At 41.1% G+C, this 27,857-nt stretch overlaps 1 protein-coding gene across 5 annotated transcripts in view; it reads left to right on the forward strand.

The window, feature by feature from the left end:
- LOC132886368 (NACHT, LRR and PYD domains-containing protein 3-like) overlaps positions 1 to 20,606 on the forward strand; it is an 84,004-nt gene extending 63,398 nt beyond the window's left edge. For 3 of the 5 annotated variants that reach the window (XM_060920937.1, XM_060920940.1, XM_060920938.1), the window contains 9 exons: positions 2,732 to 2,800; positions 8,265 to 8,304; positions 9,147 to 9,217; positions 9,329 to 9,546; positions 17,680 to 17,939; positions 18,198 to 18,308; positions 18,391 to 18,535; positions 19,142 to 19,180; positions 19,566 to 20,606. In XM_060920937.1, coding sequence (XP_060776920.1) covers positions 2,732 to 2,800; positions 8,265 to 8,304; positions 9,147 to 9,217; positions 9,329 to 9,546; positions 17,680 to 17,939; positions 18,198 to 18,308; positions 18,391 to 18,535; positions 19,142 to 19,180; positions 19,566 to 19,831 — 1,219 coding nt within the window. In that variant the 3' untranslated portion in view covers positions 19,832 to 20,606. Of the gene's footprint in view, positions 1 to 2,731; positions 2,801 to 8,264; positions 8,305 to 9,146; positions 9,218 to 9,328; positions 9,547 to 10,382; positions 10,601 to 17,659; positions 17,940 to 18,197; positions 18,309 to 18,390; positions 18,536 to 19,141; positions 19,181 to 19,565 lie in introns of those variants that run through there. The other 2 variants (XM_060920942.1, XM_060920941.1) reach the window with 2 other exon arrangements.
- The last annotated feature ends 7,251 nt before the right edge of the window (positions 20,607 to 27,857 follow it).

Genomic DNA, 27,857 nt, shown 5'->3' on the forward strand with positions numbered 1-27,857 from the left:
CATCCACAGCTTTTTTTTTCTGAGGTCCTTAGAGCGCTCTTTAGATCTTGGCATGATGACACCACACACTTCAAGAGCAAAGAGGACACTATACCCAAGATGTCAGGTTTAAATAAAACGGGTTCCACCTGCACGTTCACCTGCAGGAGGTTCTAAACAATGGCACCTTATCTGGAACACCGGAGTCGAATTTTATGGACTTAAATGTGTGATAAAGGTCAGGGTATACTGACTTTTTTTTTTTACTTTTTAAATTTGAATTATGAAAATGACTAGAAAATGTGAATTTTGTGTGTTGTTTGTTGGAGTATACCACCTTTATCTGTAGGCACTGTGTCAGAGATTGAAATGTTTGCTTATTTAAATATGTTGAGAAAAGTCTACAATTTCCATGAGATGTACTTATTTTTTCCCATGACTCTATTGATGTATTTATTTAAATATTCAGAATTTTAAATGGAGACATTCAAGTCTGTCATTTTGAGGCTATTGGAGTCTTTTTTTTTTTTTTGTCCTCAAAGACTGTTAATTATTCTATTCTATGAAATATTGAGCATGGTTTTGTGATGTGTGTGTGTGTGTGTGTTTGATTTTATATATATGTACACACACACACACACACACAACCCCGATTCCAAAAAAGTTGGGACAAAGTACAAATTGGAAATAAAAACGGAATGCAATAATTTACAAATCTCAAAAACTGATATTGTATTCACAATAGAACATAGACAACATATCAAATGTCAAAAGTGAGACGTTTTGAAATTTCATGCCAAATATTGGCTCATTTGAAATTTCATGACAGCAACACATCTCAAAAAAGTTGGGACAGGGGCAACAAGAGGCTGGAAATGTTAAAGGTACAAAAAAGGAACAGCTCGAGAACCAAATTGCAACTCATTCGGTCAATTGGCAATAGGTCATTAACATCTCATCTCATTATCTGTAGCCACTTTATCCTTCTACAGGGTCGCAGGCAAGCTGGAGCCTATCCCAGCTGACTACGGGCGAAAGGCGGGGTACACCCTGGACAAGTCGCCAGGTCATCACAGGGCTGACACATAGACACAGACAACCATTCACACTCACATTCACACCTATGGTCAATTTAGAGTCACCAGTTAACCTAACCTGCATGTCTTTGGACTGTGGGGGAAACCGGAGCACCCGGAGGAAACCCACGCGGACACGGGGAGAACATGCAAACTCCGCACAGAAAGGCCCTCGCCGGCCCCGGGGCTCGAACCCAGGACCTTCTTGCTGTGAGGCGACAGCGCTAACCACTACACCACCGTGCCGCCCGGTCATTAACATGACTGGGTATAAAAAGAGCATCTTGGAGTGGCAGCGGCTCTCAGAAGTAACGATGGGAAGAGGATCACCAATCCCCCTAATTCTGCGCCGACAAATAGTGGAGCAATATCAGAAAGGAGTTCGACAGTGTAAAATTGCAAAGAGTTTGAACATATCATCATCTACAGTGCATAATAGCATCAAAAGATTCAGAGAATCTGGAAGAATCTCTGTGCGTAAGGGTCAAGGCCGGAAAACCATACTGGGTGCCTGTGATCTTCGGGCCCTTAGACGGCACTGCATCACATACAGGCATGCTTCTGTATTGGAAATCACAAAATGGGCTCAGGAATATTTCCAGAGAACATTATCTGTGAACACAATTCACCGTGCCATCCGCCATTGCCAGCTAAAACTCTATAGTTCAAAGAAGAAGCCATATCTAAACATGATCCAGAAGCGCAGACGTCTTCTCTGGGCCAAGGCTCATTTAAAATGGACTGTGGCAAAGTGGAAAACTGTTCTGTGGTCAGACGAATCAAAATTTGAAGTTCTTTACTGAAATCAGGGACGCCGTGCCATTCGGACTAAAGAGGAGAAGGATGACCCAAGTTGTTATCAGTGCTCAGTTCAGAAGCCTGCATCTCTGATGGTATGGGGTTGCATTAGTGCGTGTGGCATGGGCAGCTTACACATCTGGAAAGACACCATCAATGCTGAAAGGTATATCCAGGTTCTAGAGCAACATATGCTCCCATCCAGACGACGTCTCTTTCAGGGAAGACCTTGCATTTTCCAACATGGCAATGCCAAACCACATACTGCATCAATTACAGCATCATGGCTGCGTAGAAGAAGGGTCTGGGTACTGAACTGGCCAGCCTGCAGTCCAGATCTTTCACCCATAGAAAACATTTGGCGCATCATAAAATGGAAGATACGACAAAAAAGATCTAAGACAGTTGAGCAACTAGAATCCTACATTAGACAAGAATGGGTTAACATTCCTATCCCTAAACTTGAGCAACTTGTCTCCTCAGTCCCCAGACGTTTACAGACTGTTGTAAAGAGAAAAGGGGATGTCTCACAGTGGTAAACATGGCCTTGTCCCAACTTTTTTTAAATGTGTTGTCATGAAATTTAAAAATCACCTAATTTTTCTCTTTAAATGATACATTTTCTCAGTTTAAACATTTGATATGTCATCTATGTTCTATTCTGAATAAAATATGGAATTTTGAAACTTCCACATCGTTACATTCCGTTTTTATTTACAATTTGTACTTTGTCCCAACTTTTTTGGAATCGGGGTTGTGTGTGTGTGTATATATATATATATATATATATATATATATATATATATATATATATATATATATAAATATAAAAATTTGTGTCTGTGTGTGCTCATGGAAGTGTTTGATTCTCTGAGCAGGTGTCCAGATGAAGAAGAGCTTCAGGATTCTGATGAACAACCCAGACACCAGGAAACTGACAAACAGCAGTGAGGAATGAATCCTCTCATTTACAATAAATATTTCTTCTGACGATATACAGTCGGGTCCATAAATATTCAGACAATGATAAAATTATTGATCCCATAGTACATTGGAAGTGGATTTAAGTCAGGAGTATGACTTCAAAGTGCAGACTTCCAGCTTTAATTTGAATGTATTTACATCCAAATCTGTTGAACGTTGAAGAAGCAGCCTTTATTTGTTACATGCACACTCAAGCACAAAGAAATTCATCCTCTGCCTTTAACCCATCTGAAGCAGTGAATGAACAGACACAGACAGACAGAACAGTGGGTAGCCATACTATAGCACCCAAAAAGCAGTTAGGGGTTAGGTACCTTGCTCAAGGGCACGTCAGCCCAAGGCCACCCCATGTTAACCTAACTGCATGTCTTTGGACTGTGGGGGAAACCGGAGCACCCAGAGGAAACCCATGCGGACACGGGGAGAACATGCAAACTCCACACAGAAAGGCCCCCTGTCGGCCACTGAGCTCGAACCCAGAACCTTCTTGCTGTGAGGTGACAGTGCTAACCACGACACCACCGTGCCACCTGTTGAAGGAATTACAGCACTTTGTGGATGGTGCTGACACCCCAGCCTCTTTTTTTCAAGGGACCAAAAGTATTCGACAGTTGGCTGCTCAGCTGATCCATGGCCAAATGTGTCTTCTTCCCCCATTATTTCACTTACAGGTAAGCAGATCAAAGGTGCAGAGATGATTTCAAGTGTGGGATTTGCCCTTGGAGCCTGTTGCTGTGAACTCTTTTATGAAGTCTAGAGAGCAGTCACTGCTTGTGAAGCAGGTGATCATTCTGAAGTCCAAGTCATCATTAATCTGAAAAATCAAAATAAACCCATCAGAGTGATGGCAAAACATTAAGTGTGGCCAAATCAACTATTTGGTACATTCTTATAAGAAGCAATGCATTTGTGAGCTCAGTGACACCAAAAGGCCTGGAAGACCTTCAAAAACAACTGGTGGACAATAGAATTCTTTCCCTGGCGAAGAAAAATCCCTTCACAACAGGTAGCCAGATAAAGAACACTCGCCAGGATGAAGTTGTATCTGTGTCAATGTCAACAGTAAAGAGAAGACTTCACCAGAGTAAATACAAAGGGTTTACCAAAAGATGTAGTGTGTGTGTGTGTATATATATATATATATATATAATATAAAAAAAATATTCTACTTGCCCCTCTCTCTCTCTCTCTCCATGTTTAGTGCTAGTGTGTGTTCTAGTGTATGTCTGTGTGCTTTGTCTATGCACGTGTCTGAGTAGTGCACCGACGACATCGCTCACAAGATATTGTTGCCACTGCCTTCTGGCCATTGGAAACAAGACCAAACATCTTGTCTTGGGCCAGAAAGTCAGAGAGAAACTTCAAGGCCTGGGTCTTCTCTGCCAGATTACTACTTCACCGGACTTGCCTGCTGTGTCTCACCTAGAGAGGAGGTGCCAGAAGTGGTGTGAGAGGAAACAGAAGCGTGGCAAGCATGGCGGCATCAGGGCTAGGCTAGCCACAAGCCCGCACAGACCTGTGATACCATCCCTCATTCTGGCCAACGCATGCTCACTAGACAATGAAATAGACCACATAAAACTCATGAGATCTGCATTACGTGATGTGGGGCCTGCTGTGTTTTCATCTTTATGGAATCCTGGCTGAATGACAAGATCCCAGACTCTGCTATTCAGCTAGCTGGGTTAACATGCTACCGCGCCGACTGAGCCTTTATGGAAGGAGGCAAGACCCATGGGAGGGGAGTGTGTGCTTACATCAGCAACACTTGGTGCTGGAATGCTACTGTTGTCCACAAACACTGTTCGCCACTGGCGAAGTTTCTCATCATCAAGTGCCGACCCTTCTACCTACCGAGGGAGCGTACATCGATTCTGCTCATCACTGTTTACATCCCTCCCACCGCTAACACCAATGTTCGGCGCGAGGCACTTGATGAACTCTACCAGGCCATCAGTGAACAACAGCCAGCTCACCCAGATGGATTCTTCATCACAGCAGGAGACTTCAATCACGCAGATTTAAATATTTTACTGTCCAAAATACATCGACATGTGGACTTTCCAACAAGCGGAGACAACTTACTGGACTTGGTGTACACAACCCACAAAGGAGCTTACAAAGCCTCCCTCCTCCCCCACGTAGGTCTCTCTGATCAAATCACCATCATGCTGAGACCTGCATATAAACCCAGAGTGAGAGCCATCAGACCAACACAAAAGCAGGTATCTATGTGGCCAGAGGGGGCCTCCTATGCTTTGAAGGACTGTTTTAGCACCACACACTGGGACATTTTCAAAGAAGCAGCCACTTACAATGACCACATAGACATAAAGGAACACACCAAGGCAGTCACTGATGATCAAATGCACTGATGTCACTTACTGCAAAACCATCACTGTTCATGCTAACCAGAAGCCTTGGGTGACAGGAGAAGTTCACAGGCTCCTGAGGGCTCAGGGTGCAGCCTTTAGGGCCGGTGATACCGCAGGACGAGCAACAGCAAGAGCCGACCTATCCTGCGGCATCAGGGAGGCAAAACATCAGTCCGGTAAGAAAATATCTAGACGCTTCAGCAACACCAGAGATGCACAGTCTCTCTGGCATGGCATCCAAACCCTCACAAACTACAAACTCCCACCACAGACCTGTGAGAGTGACAACACGTTGCTAAACTGCCTCAATGACTTCTTTGGATGCTTTGAAACAAACAATACACCAGCACAGAAGACCACTCCTCCCCCGGACGAGCAGGCTGTATGTCTGGCTCCAGCCAGCATGGCGAGGACCCTCTCTAGGATCAACCCACGTAAGGCAGCTGGACCAGACAACATACCTGGTCGTGTTTTGAAGGACTGTGCCATGGAGCTCAAGGATGTCCTCACTAACATCTTCAACATCTCCCTGAACCAAGCTGTTGTCCCCACGTGTTTCAAAGCCACAACCATAATACCAGTGCCCAAGAAGCCCCTCCCATCCAGCTATAATGACTATTGACCTGTAGCACTGACTTCTATCATCATGAAATGCTTTGAGCTGCTGTTCATGCAGAACATCAAGTCCATCCTCCCTCCCTCTCATGACCCATTCCAGTTTGCATATAGGTCAAACAGGTCCACAGAGGATGCTATTTCCGCTGCTCTTCACCCAGCCCTCACTCACCTGGACTCAAAGAACACCTATGTGCGAATGATGTTCTTGAATTACACTTCAGCATTCAACACAATCATTCCCCAACAGCTAATACAAATATATATAAAAATTACACACACACACGATTTTACAAGTAAGGTGAGAAACAGTATTTCTATTCTCCTATATGTCCTGGATATATAGTGAATTGACAAAACACAAAATATTTGAATTGAATATTAAAGGTCCCATGGCATGGTGGTTTGTTGATGCTTTAAACGGGCTCATGGAGGTTTCCGGATGTTATATCCGCAGCCTTTCTCGAAATGAACCCTTGGCACGTAGATATAGCCTCCTGGGAGAAAGCCCCATTTCAGCGCTTTTCCCAGTGCGTCGTTTTGCTAATGAGAAGCAGGAGGCGGGGAAGGGTAGAGGGTGGGGGCGGGTCTTATTAATATTCATGACATGTAAATGTGTTACCTCTGATTGGCTAACAGCACTGTGACGCTACCTCCAGTGGGTCAGAACAAGCGGATGTGTGTGTCTTACTATGGCGAGAGAGAAGGAACAAACCGCGAAGGGAAAAATACCGCGCGCTGATGTCATTTAAGGTGCGACTCGAGGAAATAAAATAAACTCAACAAATGTTTGGGTTTTTACTGAACAAACAAACAAAAATGAACGAGTGACTTAAAAAAAAAGAATGTGTGTGTCTTTGTAAAAACTGTTTTGATTGGCTATTATAACAGAGCATGCTGCATGCTTTTTGGTTTTGTAGCGCAGAGTACCTGGCTAACTGCAGGAAGCGGTTAGCTGCACAGCTAATGCAGCCATTGCAAGGCTAACGTGGCACCGATTTTAAAACACGGCAAAACGACTTAACAGTTATACACTTACTTGTTCGGTGTTTGTTGCTGATGCGGCAGGGATGCTTGGTACGGACCCAGGCTTCAGTGACAGTTGATGTGCAAAACCTGCCCTGTACTGTCCCAAGTTGTGGAAACATTCATCAGGAAAATGCTTCCGACAAACATACACCGTCTTAGGTAGACTCGATGGCGTATTATTGGAGTAAATAAAATTAAGCCACTGCGTCTTCAGGGGCTCTCCCATCGGCAGTAAAAACAGACTCCTTTCTGTGTTGTCACATCCATGTACAGCGCAACTTCCATGTTTGGTGGCAACTTTTAAGCTGGGCGGGCAATCCATACAGTGGGTGGGAATCCAGAGGGGGGGGCGTGGGGATCATCTCCCTTGCTGACGTAGGCAAGGGAAGAGTTTATTAACGTGCCGTTTTGACGCGCCATTCTCAAATGTTGGGCATAGTTTGGTTTACACATTATGAAATTTCTAGCCACTGGGGTGAATTACGAAGGTCAGAGGAACTCATTTTAACGTTAAAAAACCTCAGAAAGTGAAAATTTCATGCCATGGGACCTTTAATAATACACACACATTTATTTATTAATCTGTCCTCTTTGAGAATATCTTGTGGACAGATGAGACAGAGATCAACCTGATGGGATGGGAATGATGGGAAGATATCATGGGGAGACAGTGTGGGGAAGGGAAGGGACTGATTATGGAGCATATCACTCATGCTGTGGGCATGGACGACTGCCAGTGGAACTGTTTCCTTTGTGTTTATTGCCTGTGTGACAAAAGCAGCAGGATCACTTATGTTGTGTTGAGAGCTGTATGATCTGATCAGAGTTAGCCAAATGCTTCAAAACCCTTTGGAAGATGTTTTAAAGGGCAAATGGACAATGAGCCAAAGCATAATTCAAAAGCAACCCAGTGCTTCTTCAGACAGAGAACTGGAATGTTTTGCAACGGCCAAGACAATCACCAGACCTGAATCCTACTAAGCATGCATTTCACTTGCTGAAAGTAAAACTGAAGACAAAATGCCCTCAAGAACAATCAGGAACTGAATACAACTTCAATAAAGGCCTTCCAGAGCATCACCGAGGAAGAAACCCGGCATCTGGTGAATATGGGTTCCAGACTTCAGTCAGTCATTTACAGCACAGGATTTGCTACCAAGTATTGAAAATGACAAGATTGTACGATATTCATTCTCCAGTAATTTTGGATACAAAAATGCTGTAATTCCTCCATTGTTCACTTGATTTGGATGTAAATATCCTCAAATTAAAGCTGAAAATCTGCACTTTGAGCTTCATTTTTAATTTCAAATCCTATACATTGTGGTAGACACCTAAAATAACTTCACTCTCCAAATATTTTTGGACCCATCATTAATTATCATCTTGTCAATCTGTTTTTAAACAGTGAACAAAACCAGAAGTTGCAGCAGGAGAACAGAGAGCAGGTAATGTCATGTTTTTTCAAATAAGGTTTATCAATACAGTGTAGGTGAAACAAACAGAAAATACTAGTCGGCTGTAATAAATCAGCACTCTGTATGAAGGGAAAAAGATGAGGCATTTAAAATGAAGAATACCATCCTTACTGAGAAGCATGGGGTTGGCTGCATCATGTGTGGGGTGTTTTCTTGGAAAAAAAGAGACTGGTGCACCTCAGAAAATGGACATCATGTGGAAGGAGGATTATCTCGAAATAATGAAGCAATATTTCAGACATCAGGCAGAAAGTTAAAATTTGACCACAACTAGGTCTTCCAGCTGGACATCGATTCTAAGCATACTCTATGTCCAAATTATAACAAAATGCTATATAGACAACAAAGTGAAAATATTGGAGTGGCTATCACAAAGCCCAGACCTGGATTCAATAGAACATTTGTGGTCTGAACTGAAAACTTGTTTCTGAGCAAAGAGGCCCATAAACCTCACTGAGTGATACCAGTCTTGTCAGAAGGAACGAGCAGAAGTATTGTGAGAAGCTTGTGAAAAGCTACCCAAAGTATTTGATTCAAGTTCAAGCAATTAAAAGGCAATGCCACCAAATGTTAATAAAGTGTATGTAAAATTCTGACTGACAGGAAACCTGATACAGGAAATAAAAGCTTTTCTGAGCTATTATTTTCAAATGATCTCCTTTGGAAATAACATTGATATGAGTGTATGTAAACTTTTGGTCTCAACTGTACTATTTTTGAGTCTTCATATATGTAGGTTCACTGGCACCACAGAATAATTATTCATCTCTGGATAATGTGTAAATTTATTATGACTGTTTTCTCCTGTTCAGAAGCATTCAGTCATCACAGAGGTATTCATCCCTGAATTAGTGAAACACGGTGATGACGGCGGTGCATACAGGTACCTCAGGCATATTTTATTCTGTCCTTCATAAAAATCTGCTGAATTATTGATGTAAAAAAGCAAGCCAATTTTTTGTTTTTACTGTCCTTTCTGTATTTTACTCTGCAGATTTCGTTGCTCTCGTGCTGGTCAGTTTCATTGTAAATTGACCAACCTTGGCTTTGAGATGAAAGAGAATGGGGAAGTGCTGTACACAATCGTGTCCTGGGATAACGGTCAGTTGCAGGGCCTGGGCCAATTCCAGCCTGCAGGACCCCTGTACAACATCAACTGCTCAGAAGGTTCAATTCTTTATCTGCACGTCCCACACTGCGAGATACAAACAGGTGAGATCATTTTGAGTTCCATGTTTATCATCAATATAATCCAAGAGAAATGCAGAGTTCTCTGTGAGAATTAACATGGGATGGGAGTGAAACATTAATCTAACAAACAGACATAACAAGTGGTAAGCCTGTTTTTTTTTTTTTTTAATTATACATCTTTAAAATCACACGTGTGCACTTGTAATGTCATCAGTAAACAATATTGTAAAATATGCCAATGATCCAAAACATTTTGACCACTAATATGCTGCCAAAGCCATGTGATGTCAAAGAAAATGGGAAGACCATCTTCTGTTGATCCAAGGTCCAGTTCTGGTGATTGTGTGCTTCTTGTGGGTGCTTTTACCAGAGGACAGGGCTGAGCACGGGCACTCTGCCAGGTCTGAAGCTACGCAGCCCCATATACAGCAGGGTGTTGTGACACGTTCCTTCAGGAACCATCATTAAAATATTCTGTGACTTATGCCACAGTAGCCCATCTGTTGGCTCGGACCAGATGGAATAGCCTTTGTTGCCCTCAGGCATCGATGAGCCTTGGGTGCCCAGCAACCTGTTGCCGGTTCATGGTTCATCCCTCCTCAGACCACTCTCAGGAGATTCACACCACTTCTGGCCAGATGCACCCCACAAGCCTCGCTATTTTGGAGATGCTCTGACCATCTAGCTCCAAAGATTTGACTATTGTCAAAGTCACTCAGATCTTTACACCTTAAGTCAAGTCAAGTTTATGTGTGTTGCACTTTTAACAATAAACATTGTCGCAAAGCAACTTTACACAATTTGAATGACTTAAAACATGAGCTAATTTTATCCTTAATCTATCCCCAATGAGCAAGCCTGCGGCAACGGTGGCAAGGAAAAACTCCCTCAGACGACATGAGGAAGAAACCTCGAGAGGAACCAGACTCAAAAGGGAGCCCATCCTCATTTGAGGGGAGCGAAGCTGCGCGAGAGCGGGCCGAGAGGTTGCGCGGGAGCGAAGCTGCGCGAGAGCGGGCCGAGAGGTTGCGCGGGAGCGAGGCTGCGCGAGAGCGGGCCGAGAGGTTGCGCGAGAGCGGGCCGAGAGGTTGCGCGGGAGCGAGGCTGCGCGAGAGCGGGCCGAGAGGTTGCGCGAGAGCGGGCCGAGAGGTTGCGCGGGAGCGAGGCTGCGCGAGAGCGGGCCGAGAGGTTGCGCAGGAACGGGCCGCGTAATAACAAACGCAATGCCCCCGAAGAAAGCTCCTACGGTCGAGGAGATTGATGATATTAAAAAATCCCTCGACTTTCTGGGGGAAGAAATCTCTGCTGTCAGGGTGCAGCAGAAGACCATCCTGGACCTGGTAGAAGAGGTCAAAGCTCTGAGGCTGCAGAATTCAGAGAAGGCAAAGAGGATCGCCATTCTCGAGAACCGAGTGGAGGAGCTGGAGCAGTACACCCGGATGAATGACATCATTGTGACCGGACTGCAAATTCAACCCCGCTCATATGCTGGAGCAGTGGCGAGAAGAGATGGAGAGGAACTGAATGAGGAGGATGCTAACTCTGTGGAGAAACAGGTGTTAGCATTCCTGCACTCCAAGGGGATTGAGGTAAAAAGCAATAACATTGAAGCATGTCACCCTCTCCCACGGAGAAGCAACACAGGCAAACCAGCTGTAATAATGAGATTTGCCAACAGAAAGCATAAGATGCAATTGTTAAAACAAGGGAAGAAACTGAAAGGCTCAGATGTGTTTTTAAATGAGCACTTAACAAAAAAAAATGCAGATATTGCAAAAAAGGCGAGACTACTAAGGAAACAGGGGAAAATCCAAAACACTTGGACACAAAACTGCAAGATTTTCATCAAGTTGAGGGGATCTCCAGAAGAGGCCAAGATCTTGGTCATCCGAGATATTGGGGAACTGGACAAATTCTGAGGGAGCCAAATAAAGCAATTTACAATCATGACACAAGGACTGGACACTGGACACTGGACACAAGAACTGGACACTTTCCATTATACTGAGCACAAAATACAAGATATGGAAAATAATATTGATCCGGAAAATAATCTTTTCAGCAACATCAATATCAGCTGCCGGTATTACACTGAATATCAATACAATGCAAAGATCAGAGACGGAAATAAGATATCAATTATTCATTTCAATATCAGAAGTCTGTATGCCAATTTCCATAAAATGAAGGAATATCTCAGTCAGTTCAATACTCCATTCAATATAATAGCCATATCAGAAACTTGGATCAACGATGAGATGGGAGTAGATTTTGAGCTGAACGGGTATGAATTAAATTATATCAATAGAAAGAACAAAAGAGGAGGGGGAGTGGCAATATATGTTGATAATAGTTTGGAATACAAAATTAATAATAAAATGACGGTAGCTGTTGATGATTGGATGGAGTGTATTACAATAGAAATATGCTGTGAAAAAATGAAAAATATAATGGTGAGCTGTATATACAGATCTCCTGGATCAAGCATAGAAGTTTTTATAGATTGGATGGAAAGTATGTTTATAAAATCAACTCAGAAGGTCATGTACATCTGTGGTGATTTTAACATCGACCTCTTAAATCATAAGAAACATAAAATGACAGAAGAGTTCATTAATTCAATGTTAAGTATGGGACTGTACCCAACTATTACCAGACCAAGCAGGATCACTTCTCACAGCACCACTTTAATAGATAATATATTTACTAATATCCTGGAAAATAATATAGAGAGCGGTCTACTATTAACAGACATCAGTGACCACCTACCTATTTTTAATGTATATTACTGTAATTATAGCAAGAAAAAGGATAATAAAAATTATAAATATATAAGAATGAAAACTGAAGAAACCATGATTGCACTAAAAAATGACTTAATAATACAGGACTGGAATGTAGTTTATAAAGAAAAAGATGTTGATAAAGCATATGAGGAATTTTTAATAATATTCAATGAACTATATAATAAAAATTGTCCTATAAAGAAATACAGTAATATACATAAATATACAAATAGTCCGTGGGTCACCAAGGGGCTACAAAATGCCTGCAAAAAGAAAAATATATTATACAGACAATTCTTAAAGCATCGAACTATAGAGGCAGAGGAAAAATATAAAAAATATAAAAATAAATTAACTAATATTATGAGGATATGTAAGAAAGACTATTATAATAAATTAGTGGAGAAAAATAAAAACAATATTAAAGGTATATGGACTGTATTGAATGGTATTGTGAGAAATGGATCCAAAACTACAAATTACCCAGAGTACTACACTGTAAATGATAAGACCATAAATAATATGGAGGATGTGGTGAATGGTTTTAATCAATTCTTTGTAAATGTGGGACCAGATTTAGCGGCAAAAATAAAGGAACCCGAAACAACACAATGTGGGGACATAGAAGATATGGGGGACAGAAATCCAAGTACAATTTTTCTAACTGCAACTGATGAGGAAGAAATTATCCAAATTGTAAGAAAATGTAAAAACAAAACCTCTGCAGACTGGAATGATATAGACATGTTAACAGTAAAGACAGTTATTGAGGGAATTGTGAAACCACTCACCCACATCTGCAATTTATCTTTTCAATCAGGTACATTTCCAGACAAAATGAAAATTGCAAAAGTGATACCATTGTTTAAAACCGGAGATAGACACCATTTCACAAACTACAGGCCTGTTTCTTTACTCCCCCAATTCTCCAAAATACTCGAAAAACTTTTTTCAGATAGACTGGACAAATTCATTGAAAAACACAACCTCCTTACAGACAGTCAATATGGATTCAGAACGGACAGATCAACATCGATGGCACTAATGGAACTAATAGAGGAAATCACAAAATGTATAGACAATAAAAAAATAGCAATTGGAGTATTTGTGGACCTAAAAAAAGCATTCGATACTATTGATCATAGTATATTATTAAGTAAACTAGAAAAGTGTGGTGTTAGGGGAGTTGGGTGGAGCTGGCTGTCGAGCTATCTAAGAAACAGGCAACAGTTTGTGCAGATAGGTGACCATAAATCTGATTTCATGAACATTACATGCGGGGTACCACAGGGGTCAATATTAGGTCCGAAATTATTCATAATATACATCAATGACATATGTACAATTTCGCAAGAATTGAAATTTGTTTTGTTTGCAGATGACACCAATATTTTTTGTTCCGGTGAGAATTTGCAGCAGACTTTAGAGATAATCACAACTGAAATAAATAAACTAAAACTATGGTTTGACAAAAATAAATTATCATTAAATCTAAGCAAAACAAAGATTATGTTGTTTGGGAGACATAAAATAGATTGTAATGTAGAATTGATAATAGACAATACTAAGATAGAAATGGTACAGGAAATTAAATTTCTTGGTGTGATTTTGGATCCTAAAGTCTGCTGGAAACCTCATGTAGGATACGTACGAGCAAAACTGGCAAAGTGCTCGGCAATTCTGTGGAAAACAAAATATATTCTTGATTGTAAATCTTTGCATACTCTATATTACTCATTATTTTTGCCATATCTGACTTATTGTGTCGAAGTCTGGGGAAACACCTACAAAACCACTCTGCAGCCGATATGTACAATACAGAAAAGAGCAATAAGGACAATAAACAAAACAGGATACAGAGATCACACAAACCCACTATTCATAAAATCACACATGTTGAAATTTATGGATCTGGTCAAATTCAGAACAGCACAAATAATGTACAAAGCAAGAAATAATCTATTGCCAAAAAATATACAAGGAATGTTCAGTGAGAGAGAGGGGGGATATAATCTAAGGGGAGACCTAAATTTTAAAAAACCAAAGGTTCGAACAAATATGAAAAGCATGTGCGTATCGAGCTGTGGGGTGACTTTATGGAACAGACTGGAGACAGAAATAAAACAAAGTGCAAATATAAATCTGTTTAAAAAAAGGTACAAAAAAATATTTTTAAACAAGTATATTGCAGAGGAAATATGTTAATGGAGGATGATGAGGGATAAATAGAATAGGGTTGATTGTTATATTAGAACTAGCTTAGTATATGGTATATATTTATTTATGGGGATAGATATCTTCATATTTACAGGGATAAGTATGTAGTAGATATTTTTTTTTTGTAATTATATATTTATATAGATAGTTATGTGTATATGTATATATATATGTATATGGATATGGTATGTAGTATATATTTATTTTTGTAATTATATATTTATATGGATAATCATGAAGTGTATATGTGGTATATATTTTTATAAGTGTATTAATGTAGTTTGGATTTCGGGGTAGTTAAAAAGGGGTGGGAAATTAAAAAAAGTATTGTACTTCTTCCCACTCCTTTTTCGAACAATGTGCGGTGTATTGTAATGTATTAGCTCTTTATATTATTTTATTTATTCTTTTTTTGTCACTTTTTTTCATTTTCTTTCTTTTGTATGTATAAATAGTTACATACATTTTTATACATGTTCGAAAATAAATGTTCGAAATAAATAAATTCATTCATTCATTCATTCATTCATTTGGGCAACAACAGACAACATGACTATAACATTAACAGTTTTAACAAGAAGTCAATTTTGTTGATGTTATAAACTCTTCATTGATGGGAACTTGAGTGCAAAACTGTTCATGACAACTGCAGTCCTAAAGTTAGCAAGTCAACTGTAGTCCTCAGCCATAAAAGCATTACTGTTAGAGTCCAGTGCGTCTTCCAAGTGCGACTTTCAACTGTCCTCATGGGGCCGTCCTCCACAGGAGCGATGCGATGAGATGCCAACCAGACACAGGGCACCAGGATGGATCAGGCAGGTCCGAGGAGCAGAACAGGTTCAGCATCTCGATCTCAGGACCAACATGTAACTCAGAGGGACAGATTTGGGGAGAGAGAGAGAGAGAAAACACAGGTTGTTAGGTATGCCCAATGTCACCTGAATAAGTAGGAACAGTATACATATTGCACTGAGTACAAGCAGGGACTCCGGCAACTAACTATGACAGCATAACTAAAAGGGGAGAGCCAGAAGGTAACACAGGCATGAGGGAGCCCCGGGACATAAAGCAGCAGCCACTACACCGTCAACAAACTCGAGTGAGCAAGCGAGCGGGGACTGACAGCATCCATACATCCCAGTTTACCAAAACACTCTGTCTGAGGATCCTCCAGATCTACACCTTTACCTCATAAACACCATTAACACAAGGCTTGACTAAACAGATATGTTTTCAGCCGAGACTTAAACACTGAGACTGTGTTTGATTCCCGAACACTACTTGGAAGGCTGTTCCATAACTGTGGAGCTTTGTAAGAAAAGGCTCTGCCCCCTGATGTAGCCTTCACTATACGAGGTACCAGCAGATAGCCTGCACCTTTTGATCCAAGTAGGTGTGGCAGGTCATAGAGGAGCAGAAGTTCACTCAGGTACTGTGGTGCGAGACCATTTAGTGCTTTAAAGGTCAATAGTAGTATTTTATAATCAATACAAAACTTGATTGGGAGCCAATGCAGTGTGGATAAGACAGGGGTGATGTGGTCATGTTTTCTAGTTCTCGTAAGGACTCTTGCTGCTGCATTTTGAACTAACTGGAGCTTGTTTATGCACTTACTGGAACATCCAGACAGTAAGGCATTACAATAATCCAACCTGGAGGTAACGAAAGCATGAACTAGTTTTTCTGCGTCACGTAGTGACATTACATTTCTTATCTTAGCAATATTTCTGAGATGAAAGAAAGCTATCCGGGTGATGTTATCAATGTGAGTTTCGAATGAAAGACTGGGGTCAACAATCACTCCGAGGTCTTTTACTGCTGCATGTGAAGAAACAGAAAGGCCATCCAGAGTTACTGTGTAATCAGAAAACTTACTTCTAGCTGCATGTGGTCCGAGTACAAGTACTTCAGTCTTGTTAGAGTTAAGCAGAAGGAAGTTAATAAGCATCCAGTGTCTAATGTCCTTAACACATTCCTCAATTCTATTAAGCTGGTGTCTCTCATCAGGTTTTGCAGAAACATACAACTGTGTGTCATCAGCATAACAGTGGAAACTAATACAATGTTTACAAATAATATCACCCAGAGGTAACATATATAAAGAAAAAAAAGCAGTGGACCCAAGACAGAACCTTGTGGAACACCAAACTTTACCTCAGTACGCCGAGAAATATCACCATTTATATCAACATGCTGATAGCGATCAGTTAAATAAGAGCTGAGCCAGGAGAGGGCCGTTCCCTTAACTCCCACAACATTTTCTAGTCTATCCAGAAGAATGGAATTATCAGTGGTCTCAAATGCTGCACTAAGGTCAAGCAACACAAGTAGCGAGACACAGCCCTGATCAGACGCCAACAGCAGGTCGTTTACTACTTTAACCAGTGCTGTCTCTGTGCTATGATGAGGTCTAAATCCTGACTGATACATTTCATGGATCTTATTCCTATGTAAATATGAGCATAACTGCTGTGCCACAGCTTTTTCAAGGATCTTGGAGATAAAGGGGAGGTTTGATATTGGCCGATAATTGGACAGCTGACAGGGATCAAGGTCAGGTTTTTTAATCAGGGGTTTGATAACTGATAGTTTCAAGGATTTGGGTACATAGCCGATCGTAAGAGAATGTATTATTTTTAGAAGCAGTTCCATTACTTCAGTTATTATCTGTTTGAATAGACATGTAGGTCAGGGATCTAGTACACAAGTTGAGTCTTTTGATGCCGAGATTAATGAAAGTAATTCAGTTTCTTTTAGGTGAGTAAAACATTCGAATTGATGATCTGATACAGTTGTATTGTTAACTACAGGGTCACTTACATTGTCTGACCTTAAATTAGTAGTTTGAATTACAATTTAATTCAAACTACTTACAATTTCTCTCACCTTCAACATGCTGACCATGAGACCAGACTGTTCACTCATTGTGTAATATATCTCTGACCTTGACATGCACCGCTGTTATGAAATAATCAACAGCATTTACTTTCTCTGTCAGTGGTCATGATGTTTTTGCTAATCGGAGTATCTAATGGCACCATACACACCATAATAATTGGAAAAATAACTTGTATAAAGATGTTTGGGTTTGTCTGCTGGATCTTGGATTTTACCTCTCGGTTCCTTCTCAGCACCACTGCTTATGTTCTAGATCACAATCAGATTGAACTGTCTGTGGCACATTTCATTGAGGGTAATGTGGAGATCATTCAGCCCCTGGAAATAACAAACACACACGTGATCTTGGAAGTCCAAGGTCTCTCCATGCTTGGCCTGATTATAAAAAAGATCTTTGGGGAAACCCCCATCAGTGCCCAAATCCTTCTCTTCTACAATGAAAAGCCTGGAATGAAGGAAAGGAGAAGAGAAGTGAACATTCACTTGTTGCCAGGAAATGTGCCAGTTGAAGAGGTAATCTACAAACCCACCTTTATCAACTTATTTATTTTAATTACATTTTAGTGTTTGCATTCAATTTATTCCAGATGGTGTTCACATGTGAAGTTTCAGTTTGTCTTTATGATGAATACAATTTCTACCAAACTATCGATTATCGGATATTTTAGATTTTCTTTTTTAATTCATTAATTTAAAGTTCACTGAAATGAAGCTTTTTTTAATTCAGTTCATTTCAATCTTTTTCTTGAATGTTCTTCAATGACCATGAAGGTGCAGAAACGACACAACTACAGCACATACATTCCTTTCACCTCCGGATGTGAACTGACACCTGGTAAAAAATACAGGCCACTCTGTGAACCTCATAAATCCGAGCCAGAGGTAAACTACAGTTTTGTTTGTGGAGAAATAAGATTTATTAACCCATTGAAATAGTGCATTCAGCTAGCTTTGTTATTTTTAGGTTGAGAAATTTCTCGATAACAGTGGACCCAACTATCACATCACGTTTGCGGTGATCCTTAAGATGGAGGATGAAGTCCTCACATTAGGTCTTTCAAATGAAATTGGTGAGGTGGTTTGGGAGCCTCGTCAGGTCTTTCTTCCAGGTACCAAGAGTTTCTTTTTGTTTTCTAATTTGACAGAAAGGATTAGTGTAGGGCGGCATGGTGGTGTAGTGGTTAGCGCTGTCGCCTCACAGCAAGAAGGTCCGGGTTCGAGCCCTGTGGCCGGCGAGGGCCTTTCTGTGTGGAGTTTGCATGTTCTCCCCGTGTCCGCGTGGGTTTCCCCCACAGTCCAAAGACATGCAGGTTAGGTTAACTGGTGACTCTAAATTGAGTGTAGGTGTGAATGTGAGTGTGAATGGTTGTCTGTGTCTATGTGTCAGCCCTGTGATGACCTGGCGACTTGTCCAGGGTGAACCCCGCCTTTCGCCCGTAGTCAGCTGGGATAGGATCCAGCTCGCCTGCGACCCTGTAGAACAGGATAAAGCGGCTAGAGATAATGAGAGAGAGAGAGAGAGAGGATTAGTGTAGCTTTCATCCTGCCACAGTCAACCCAGAACGTGACCACTCCAAACCTCCCAGGTCCACACTCACCTTCACTGATGTATAAGGCCCGGGATGCTCATCTATATGTCGTTCTCGGTTGACTTTATTATGATATGACTTCAGGAAACATTGTACTGAATGTTGGTTTTTCTCATGCTTCCTCAGTGAATAGTCGAGAAGCAGCTCCAGTTGTAATGGATAAAGGTAAGATTTTCTGACTGAACTTTGCATAATTTCTCTTTAAACTTCATCCGCTCTTTTCCAGAAGAAGAAAGTGGGCATTGCAACATTAGATTTAGTTTTTGCTTGATTGAGCACAATTTGTTAGATTGAAAACCACGAAACAAGTTCTGACCCCACAAACTCTATGTATTGTATGTTCTCAAACACTTGAATCTATTTTCAAGAACTTGTAAAATATTGTAAAATATAATTTCCAATCCATGATCCTGACATTTGTATGAAATTTATTGATCTTAAATTCTTTTGATTTGTCAAAATAAATGTCCTTATGATGAATTGGGATGAATTCTGTTGAAAGAGTCCTGTGGTGTACATTGTTATAAGTTAATGTTTCTCTCTATTTTAGGTGTTGAATTTGTAGATAAATACAGACACACGCTCATACAGAGAGTTGCATCAGTACTGGAAATAGCAGACGCTCTACTCGCCAAGAAAATCATCACCAGTGAAATGTACAGTGTTATCATCGAGGCAACAACACCACAGGAGAAAATGAGGAAATTGTACAGGTTTCTCGACTCAGGAGGAAGAGCTGCCAAAGCAGAATTCTATAAAGTCCTGAAGGAGAAGGAGCTTCCTGTAGTGAAAGACCTGGAGTCAGGATTCGAATAATCCAACACTGTCACAATAAAAATTAGTACTTAATGTGTCAGGTTTTTAAAACTCAATAATAGCCATTGTAATGTCACTTTCATGAATAATTTTATTATCCAATGGCAGACGGCAGTAAAACAAACAAAAAAATTAAAATGTTCCTGTAGTCAGGAACTTACTGTTCATGAACCATGATGTTTTGAAGGCCGTCCATAAGCGACGCCTCCTCGTTATTTGTAATCTATAAATATTTCCAATGAAATGGGAGTGATAGAAATATGTTTGGTGTGCTTAAAACTGGTCCAGGCAGAATCTCCTGGTTGATAGAGGTCGACATTCCTCGATCATACTTTGTCAATTCAACCTCCTTCAGTACAGACAGATCAAAACCTATCAGGGTTGTAAATGTGTATACATAATGTATTTAAAACCAAAGATATAAAAACAATGCAGCCGGTTTAAAACGTGATGCAGTTCCTGCAATAAACTGCAGATCTCTGCAACTTCAAGAGACCCGAACATTACATGGTTTTATATTCTCGGTGAGGGCCCATATTGTTGTGTGTCATTCATGTGCAGATTCTACAGCATCCAAGGTGACAAACTTGTGTTTCTGTTTTTCTACTGCAATCTTATCACAAAATCCTTTATGAAAATTAGATACACAAAGGAAAGCTTTAATGTTTCCGAATTAAAGCAGTTTCTGATTGAATACTCAGTTTTATTGACATTCTTTGATGTTTCCTCCATGTTTTATGCTTTTCCCAATAAAAATTATAATGGTGAAATGCTTTATCGGTGAAGAAGCCTTTTTTTTTTTTTTTTTTGTCGCATGTACACTCCAGCACAGCGAAATTTCTCCTCTGCCTTTAACCCATCTGAAGCAGTGAACACATGCAGGCGCACACACACACACACACACACCCCCAGAGCAGTGGGCAGCTACGCTCCAGCAGCCGGGGAGCAGTTGGGGATTAGGTGCCTTGCTCAAGGGCACTTCAACCATGATACAGAGGGAGGGGGAAAGTGCTGTTCATTTACGCAACTCCTCTCACATTTTTCCTGCCGGTTCTGGGAATCAAACCGGCGACCCTTTGAGCCCAAGGCTGCTGGCAAGGCCATGGCTGCCCCCAGGTTTGTAGTTTCTCGCACAAAAACTTAGCAGATAAAGTTTATAGCAGACAAACTACAGGCAGTGAAATATTTTTATCTGATTCACCAGCTGTGACCTGTGATACCCTTATCAAAAAGAAGTTTACTTCAAGTAAAGTTAAAGTAGATTTACTTCAGTATACTTTGTGTACCGAGTATACTGATATCAATGCACTTACAGTGTACTTGGCAGTAAACTAATCTAATATTTCTTGGGACTAAATTGGCCCACTTTTAGTTTATAAAAATTATTCTTTAAGTCTCAGAGAAGTAAACTTTGTGGATACAACTAGTATGCTTTATTTTGTACTGCAAGTAAACCACAAGTAAACTTATAGACTAATAGTTTCCTAGTTCTATACTTGTAGTCCACTCTTTAGTTTACAAAAGCAGACTTCATAGTGTCCTGGAAATATACTATGAGTTTACTTGTTTTCTACTTCTAGTCCACTTTTTAGTTTACTAAAGTATACTTTACAGCATATTGGAAATATACTATTAGTTCCTGGTGATCTACACCTCTGTAATGAGTCCCTGATGTGGGTGGAGGACAGAAACAGCAGGTGAGAGCTGATGTTCTCACACACTATTTTACTTATTTTCTTGCTTTCCAGCTTTACTCACTTACTGCTCTCACACGGTTTCTGGTCAGGAGAGCCTCCCTCTTCTTCTTCTTCTTTGGTTTCTTGGCAGATCACGTCTCTTTGTTGCATACCGCCACCTACTGTACAGGTGTGTGTACTTCTTCTTCAGGATATAATGGCGGATTGGACACCATCCGGTGTATTACCGCCACCTACAGGATAATTAAGTCCACTACTAGTCCATCAGTCTCTTAGATTCTGGCATAAAGGCCAGAGGATTTTAAAAATCTAACTAGACTGCATGCAACTTTAGAATCCTTCAGTTGAAGCAGAACAGGGAGGGAAACAGTAGTAACACCCAAGTCGGACAAGTCGTTAAAAAACGTAGGTCTAGACTCACAATATTGCACACACTCTAATAAAACATGAGAAACTGTCTCAGGAACTCTGCACACTTCGCATAATCCGTCTCTGTGTTTATGAATCAAATGTAACGTAGAGTTTAGGGCGCAATGCCCCAATCTGAGACGGGTCAGCACCACTTGTTGAGCTAACTCCTGATAGAGTGCAATGTGCATTTACTGAAGGCTGGATTGAATACAAGTGTCTCCCCTTTAAATCCTTGTCCCATTGAGCTTGCCATGTCTGGAACACTTTTTCCATAAGCTGGCTCCTCAACTCAGTCCTTCCTGGACTAACTGGCAACGTAACCACATCATTATTTAAATATTCTTTTGCCAGTTGGTCAACTACCTCGTTCCCCTTTATACCTATATGGGCAGGAACCCACAAAAATGATACGTCACAACCTCTCCTATGTAGGTTGTTCAGCAGCATAAGAATATCAGTACTTAAATCGGGATGAGCATTGGAAGTGTACACTTTCAGACAATGTAGGAGTGAAAAGGAGTCAGAGCATAAAACCACATTTTTGGGCTGTGCCTCCACTACCCACTGTAAAGCTTTTAGGATCCCCATAGACTCAGCTGTAAAAACAGCCATATTGTCACAAATGGCCCTTTTCCACTACCCTTTTTCAGCTCGCTTCAGCCCGACACGGCTCGCGTTTCGACTACCTCAGAACAGCACGACTCAGCTCGCTTCAGCCCTACTTAGCACCCAAAACTCGCACGGTTTTGGAGTGGGGCTGAAGCAAGCCAAACCGAGCCGAGTGGGGCTAGGGGCGTGAGGAGACACTCCCCTGTGCACTGATTGGTGAGGAGGAGTGTCCTCACATGCCCACACACGCCCTGCGAGCACGCTGGGATCTGTAAACCATAGATATACATAGAAGACTAGATGCCTCGTCCCCGTTGCCCGTCAACGAAGTCGAATGTCCGCACATGGCGGCCATCTTACCTCAGACAGCTGGCTTACCCATTACATTGTGTTGGTAGCGATATGTACTTTTCAGATGACCGTAACTTCCTCAAATTTCAATCGATATTCAAACGGTTTGGTTTGTTATATTAAAAAAAAAACAAATGGAAGTATGTATTTATGATAATGATGAATAATCATTTTATGTTTTAAAAAAATACATGGCACCTTATCCACCTGAGCCACGAAGTCCTGCTCCCACAGGTCGGAATCAAACCCGGGTCCCCGGATTTATGGTATGGCACCTTAAAAAAAAAAATACATGGGGCGGCACGGTGGTGTAGTGGTTAGCGCTGTCGCCTCACAGCAAGAAGGTCCTGGGTTTGAGCCCCGGGGCTGGCGAGGGCCTTTCTGTGTGGAGTTTGCATGTTCTCCCCGTGTCCGCGTGGGTTTCCTCCGGGTGCTCCAGTTTCCCCCACAGTCCAAAGACATGCAGGTTAGGTTAACTGGTGACTCTAAATTGAGCGTAGGTGTGAATGTGAGTGTGAATGGTTGTCTGTGTCTATGTGTCAGCCCTGTGATGACCTGGTGACTTGTCCAGGGTGAACCCCGCCTTTCACCCGTAGTCAGCTGGGATAGGCTCCAGCTTGCCTGCGACCCTGTAGAAGGATAAAGCGGCTAGAGATAATGAGATGAGATGAAAAAATACATGCTGAAATTCCTATGCTGTGAGAAGCCTAACACTGCATACTTATGGATAACTGCGGCCTTAGGACAAATAACCATACAATTTATTTCCAGTTTTTAGTGAAAATATTTTTACATGTGATAGGGCCGTAGGGGAAGCTAAAGTTAAATAAACAGCTTACTCACTTCTGAAACTTCAGAAATACTTCATCCACCTCAAAAACCTAATGCACTCACATCATAGCATAATAACAAATGCAAACTCACATCACAGCATAATAACAAATATAAACTCACATCACAGCATAATAACAAATGTAAACTCACATCATAGCATAATAACAAATGCAAACTCACATCATAGCATAATAACAAATGCACTGCCCGAGTAAGTAATAGTATAAAACAGTGACAGCGACTCACGGTAGTTTGTGACAAAAAAAGCATTTAATTAAATCACATGTGGTTATACTTCCAAGGATAAAAAGATATCTTTACATTTACAAAAAGAACATTCAAAGCTGATTATCATGTCAAAGTCAATATATGTTAGCACAGAAGATTGAAATTTCATTTGACTAGGCTCCAATGTGCAGTTAAAATAAAACTAAACATACTGATATAAACATCTACAATTAAAACACACGCAGACACACACATCATCTTGTCATCAAAGTCAGTTCTTTGATTTCCTCTAGAAATCATAATGTAAGTTGTTTTAAATTAACCAACCCGAAAATGAAAACCATGTGCAAGTGCAACTTCAGTTATTGAAAATATTATCTCATGACCTTCCATGTAAAATTACTTGGTGCTACAAGCTAGCCTAGCATGAAACACAACTTTGACAAAGCTGCAGTAAGTCATTTTTGAAGAGAAAAGGTACGATTTTATCATGTTCAAGCACCCAGAATTACAACCACATTAATAATGTTTTAAGAAATCAAACCATTTGTATATACGTCAAAATTTCAGTGAGATAAGAGTATAAACATTTAAGCATCTCAATGGTCTTACCTCAGTGTACCGCAAATTCTGTGGAAAAGCTTGCCTGTGGTAAGATGGCTGCCCTGTGTGGACGTTCTGGAATACGCGGTGAGGCATCTAGTCTTCTATGTATATCTATGCTGTAAACACCGTAAACCCAGAAGAAGAAGAATTACGAATTACGAGAATTTCTGAAGCCTTATGCGCCTCGCCTCATCTATACGCTCTTGCCAGTATCTGTTGGCGTTGTCGGTGACAACAAGCCACAGCACCAAGACCAGCAACACTAACGACTCCATGTCCTCCATGTTTATTGTTTACTATCCGGGTCGTGAGACTACCGCTTAAAAGATCACTGATGTCACTGTTTGCGCCGCCTAACGACATCACGTGACCTCCACCCACTTTCGCTAACTCCACCCAATGTGTCCACCCACTTCCAGCCAGCACAGTTCAGCGCGGTTGTAGTCGAAATGCAACTCCAACAGCCCCACTCAGCTCGACTCAGCCCAACTCAGCACGGCACGGCTCAGCCCAACTCAGCCGCGTTGGTAGTGGAAAAGCGGCATAAGTCTATACCCATTTTTGATATTAAGCTGAGGGATATAGAAAGCACAACTCATTCTTCCTGAATCTGGGTCTTTGGATCCATCAGTATAAATTTGCAAACAAGAGTTCCAGTTAAGCTGAATATACTCTGTGGCAGAATCACTAGAAAATTCAACCTCTTCATTATGTTTGTCCTCGTATAACCTAAAGTCCACCTGGACAGGGGGGAGGAGCCAGGTTGGGACTGGTCCCCAATAAGTACTTTTAACTGGGACCATGTCAAGTAAGTTAAAATCTTTGGCCCATGTCATACATTGTTTTAGAAAAGGCTGACTCCTCACCTGATCAGAGGCAAATTCATAACAGTCAGTTAACATGGAACTTGCGGTGCAGATGCTGATTCTTTCCCAAAGTCTGTTCCAATAGTGAAGAGAGAGCTGGATCCTTCTTAACATTAATGGCTTCTCTCCTGTTTCAACAAGAAGAGCAGAAGTTGATGTGGAGGCAAATGCACCACAACAGACTCTAAGGGCCTTTGACTGAATAACATCATCAAGTCTTTTTAAGACAGAGCTTGCAGCAGCTCCATAAGCTTGACAACCATAATCAAAGATAGACCTAATCATAGCTTGATAGATGGTCAGAAGGGTGCTCTTTTCCGCCCCCCAAAAAAAGCCAGTCAAACACCTCATGACATTTAACACTTTGTTAGTTTTAGCTGTTACTTTAGAGACGTGATTGTTCCAATTTAGTTTGCTGTCAAACCACACTCCTAGGTATTTAAAACTTTCTACTTTCTCTATGGGAGAGTCATAAAGAGTTAAGGACATGTCCCATTTTTTCCAACTACGGCTAAAAAACACATGTTTAGATTTAGAGACCGAAATCTTAAAGCCCCATTTCCTAGCCCACTTTTCTACGACATTCAGCTTTCCTTGCAACCTATTTAAAACGAAAGGAATATTTCTTCCTTTAACCCAGAGGGCCCCATCATCAGCATACAGTGACTTCCCAGTCCCTTGGCTTAGATCTAAAAATATGTCATTAATCATAACGTTAAAAAGTACGGGGCTGATTACACTTCCCTGCGGAGTTCCATTATCTACCAAAATTACATCTGAAATGGCATCCCCTACTCTTCCCTGAATGGTGCGGTCTTCCAAGAAATTCTTGATCCAGCTAAACATCCTTCCATTGACACCATGTCTAGACAGTTTCACAAGAAGGCCTTCCCTCCACAACATATCATATGCCTTCTCTATATCTAGGAAAACAGAGATAAGAGACTCCTTATTAGCAAAAGCTCTTCTAACCTCATAGTCCAGTGCAACCACATTATCCATAGTGCTCCTTCCTTTCCTAAACCCACTCTGGTAATCTACCAATGCTCCCTTTACTTCTAAGAAGTGGACCAATCTGTCAGTCACCATTCGCTCCATCAGCTTACACACAACAGAGGTAAGGGCTATAGGCCTATATGAGGATGGAAAACTAGGATCTTTCCCGGGCTTCAAAACAGGAACAATAACAGCATGCTTCCATGCCTTTGGTAGCCTACCTTGCTTCCAGCTTTCATTCCTTAGGCTGAGGAGCTCTTCCAAAAGGACATCAGAGACATGATTAAACATTTCATAATGCAGGTTATCCATTCCAGGAGCTGTATTTCTCCCTGCAGCTATGGCTCGCTTTAATTCCTCTAAGGAAAAGAAGACATTGACCTCATTACACACTGATTCTTGGGGAAACATAAACCCCCTCACAGACTGATCCCTGGTCTCCCTGCTTTCTTCATCTAAATTATCAGAGCTGTACACCTTTCTAAACGTTTCCACTAGAAGATTGGCCTTCTCTACAGATGTTGCAGCAATCTTAGCCCCATGTACCAGGACAGGGAGATTTGCCTTCCTTCCTACACCATTCATCTTTCTTACAGTGGACCACAGTTGGGAGATGGGAGTTTCACCAGAGAGAGAAGAACAATATTCCCTCCAACTACTTTTCTTGGCAGACTTAATTACTTTCCTAACCAGAGCCCTACAGTATTTATACTGTATAAGGTTATCAGGAGTGGGGAATCTCCTCAAAACTCTAAAGGCTTTATTTCTTTTCCTGATTGCCTCATCACATTCTTTATTCCACCAGGGAACCATTTTCTTCTGTAGGCCTATACCTTTTTTAGGAATCGCTGAAGCTGCTGCTGTTGAGATTATGCCTGAAAGACCATTGTTCCACTCATCTATTGAGTTATCCTGAAGGCCTGGTAAGAGATCATCACACAAAGTTTCAAACTTTTCCCAGTCTGCTTCTAAAAAGTTAAACCTCCCTCCTATCCTGTCCAACTCAACAGGTAATCTCAGTCCAAAAGTTCCTATAGTTGGAAAATGATCGCTGCCCAAATTATAAGGGTCAAGCACTTCCCATTCACTCTTACCTGCCAACTCGCCAAAAACTAACATCAAGTCCAAACATGAAGGGGTTAAAGAACCTAGCTGCACTCTCGTAGGATGCCCATCATTAAGACACACCAAATTAAAATCCTGCATAATATTCTCAACTACCACTCCATTACCATCAGTCTTACTGCTTCCCCATAGTACATTATGTGCGTTGAAATCCCCTGTCCATATAACTGGAGGGCGTACTTGTCTCATTACATCTTCAAGCTCAGCTGTGCTCAGACATAGACATGGATTATAAAAATTGAGCAGTGAAATTCTTCCAGTAATGCTCCAAATTTCTATCACAATTAGTTCTAAAGTACTCTA

This window comes from Neoarius graeffei, chromosome 5 (genome assembly GCF_027579695.1).
Source record: "Neoarius graeffei isolate fNeoGra1 chromosome 5, fNeoGra1.pri, whole genome shotgun sequence".
Lineage (NCBI taxonomy): Eukaryota > Metazoa > Chordata > Actinopteri > Siluriformes > Ariidae > Neoarius > Neoarius graeffei.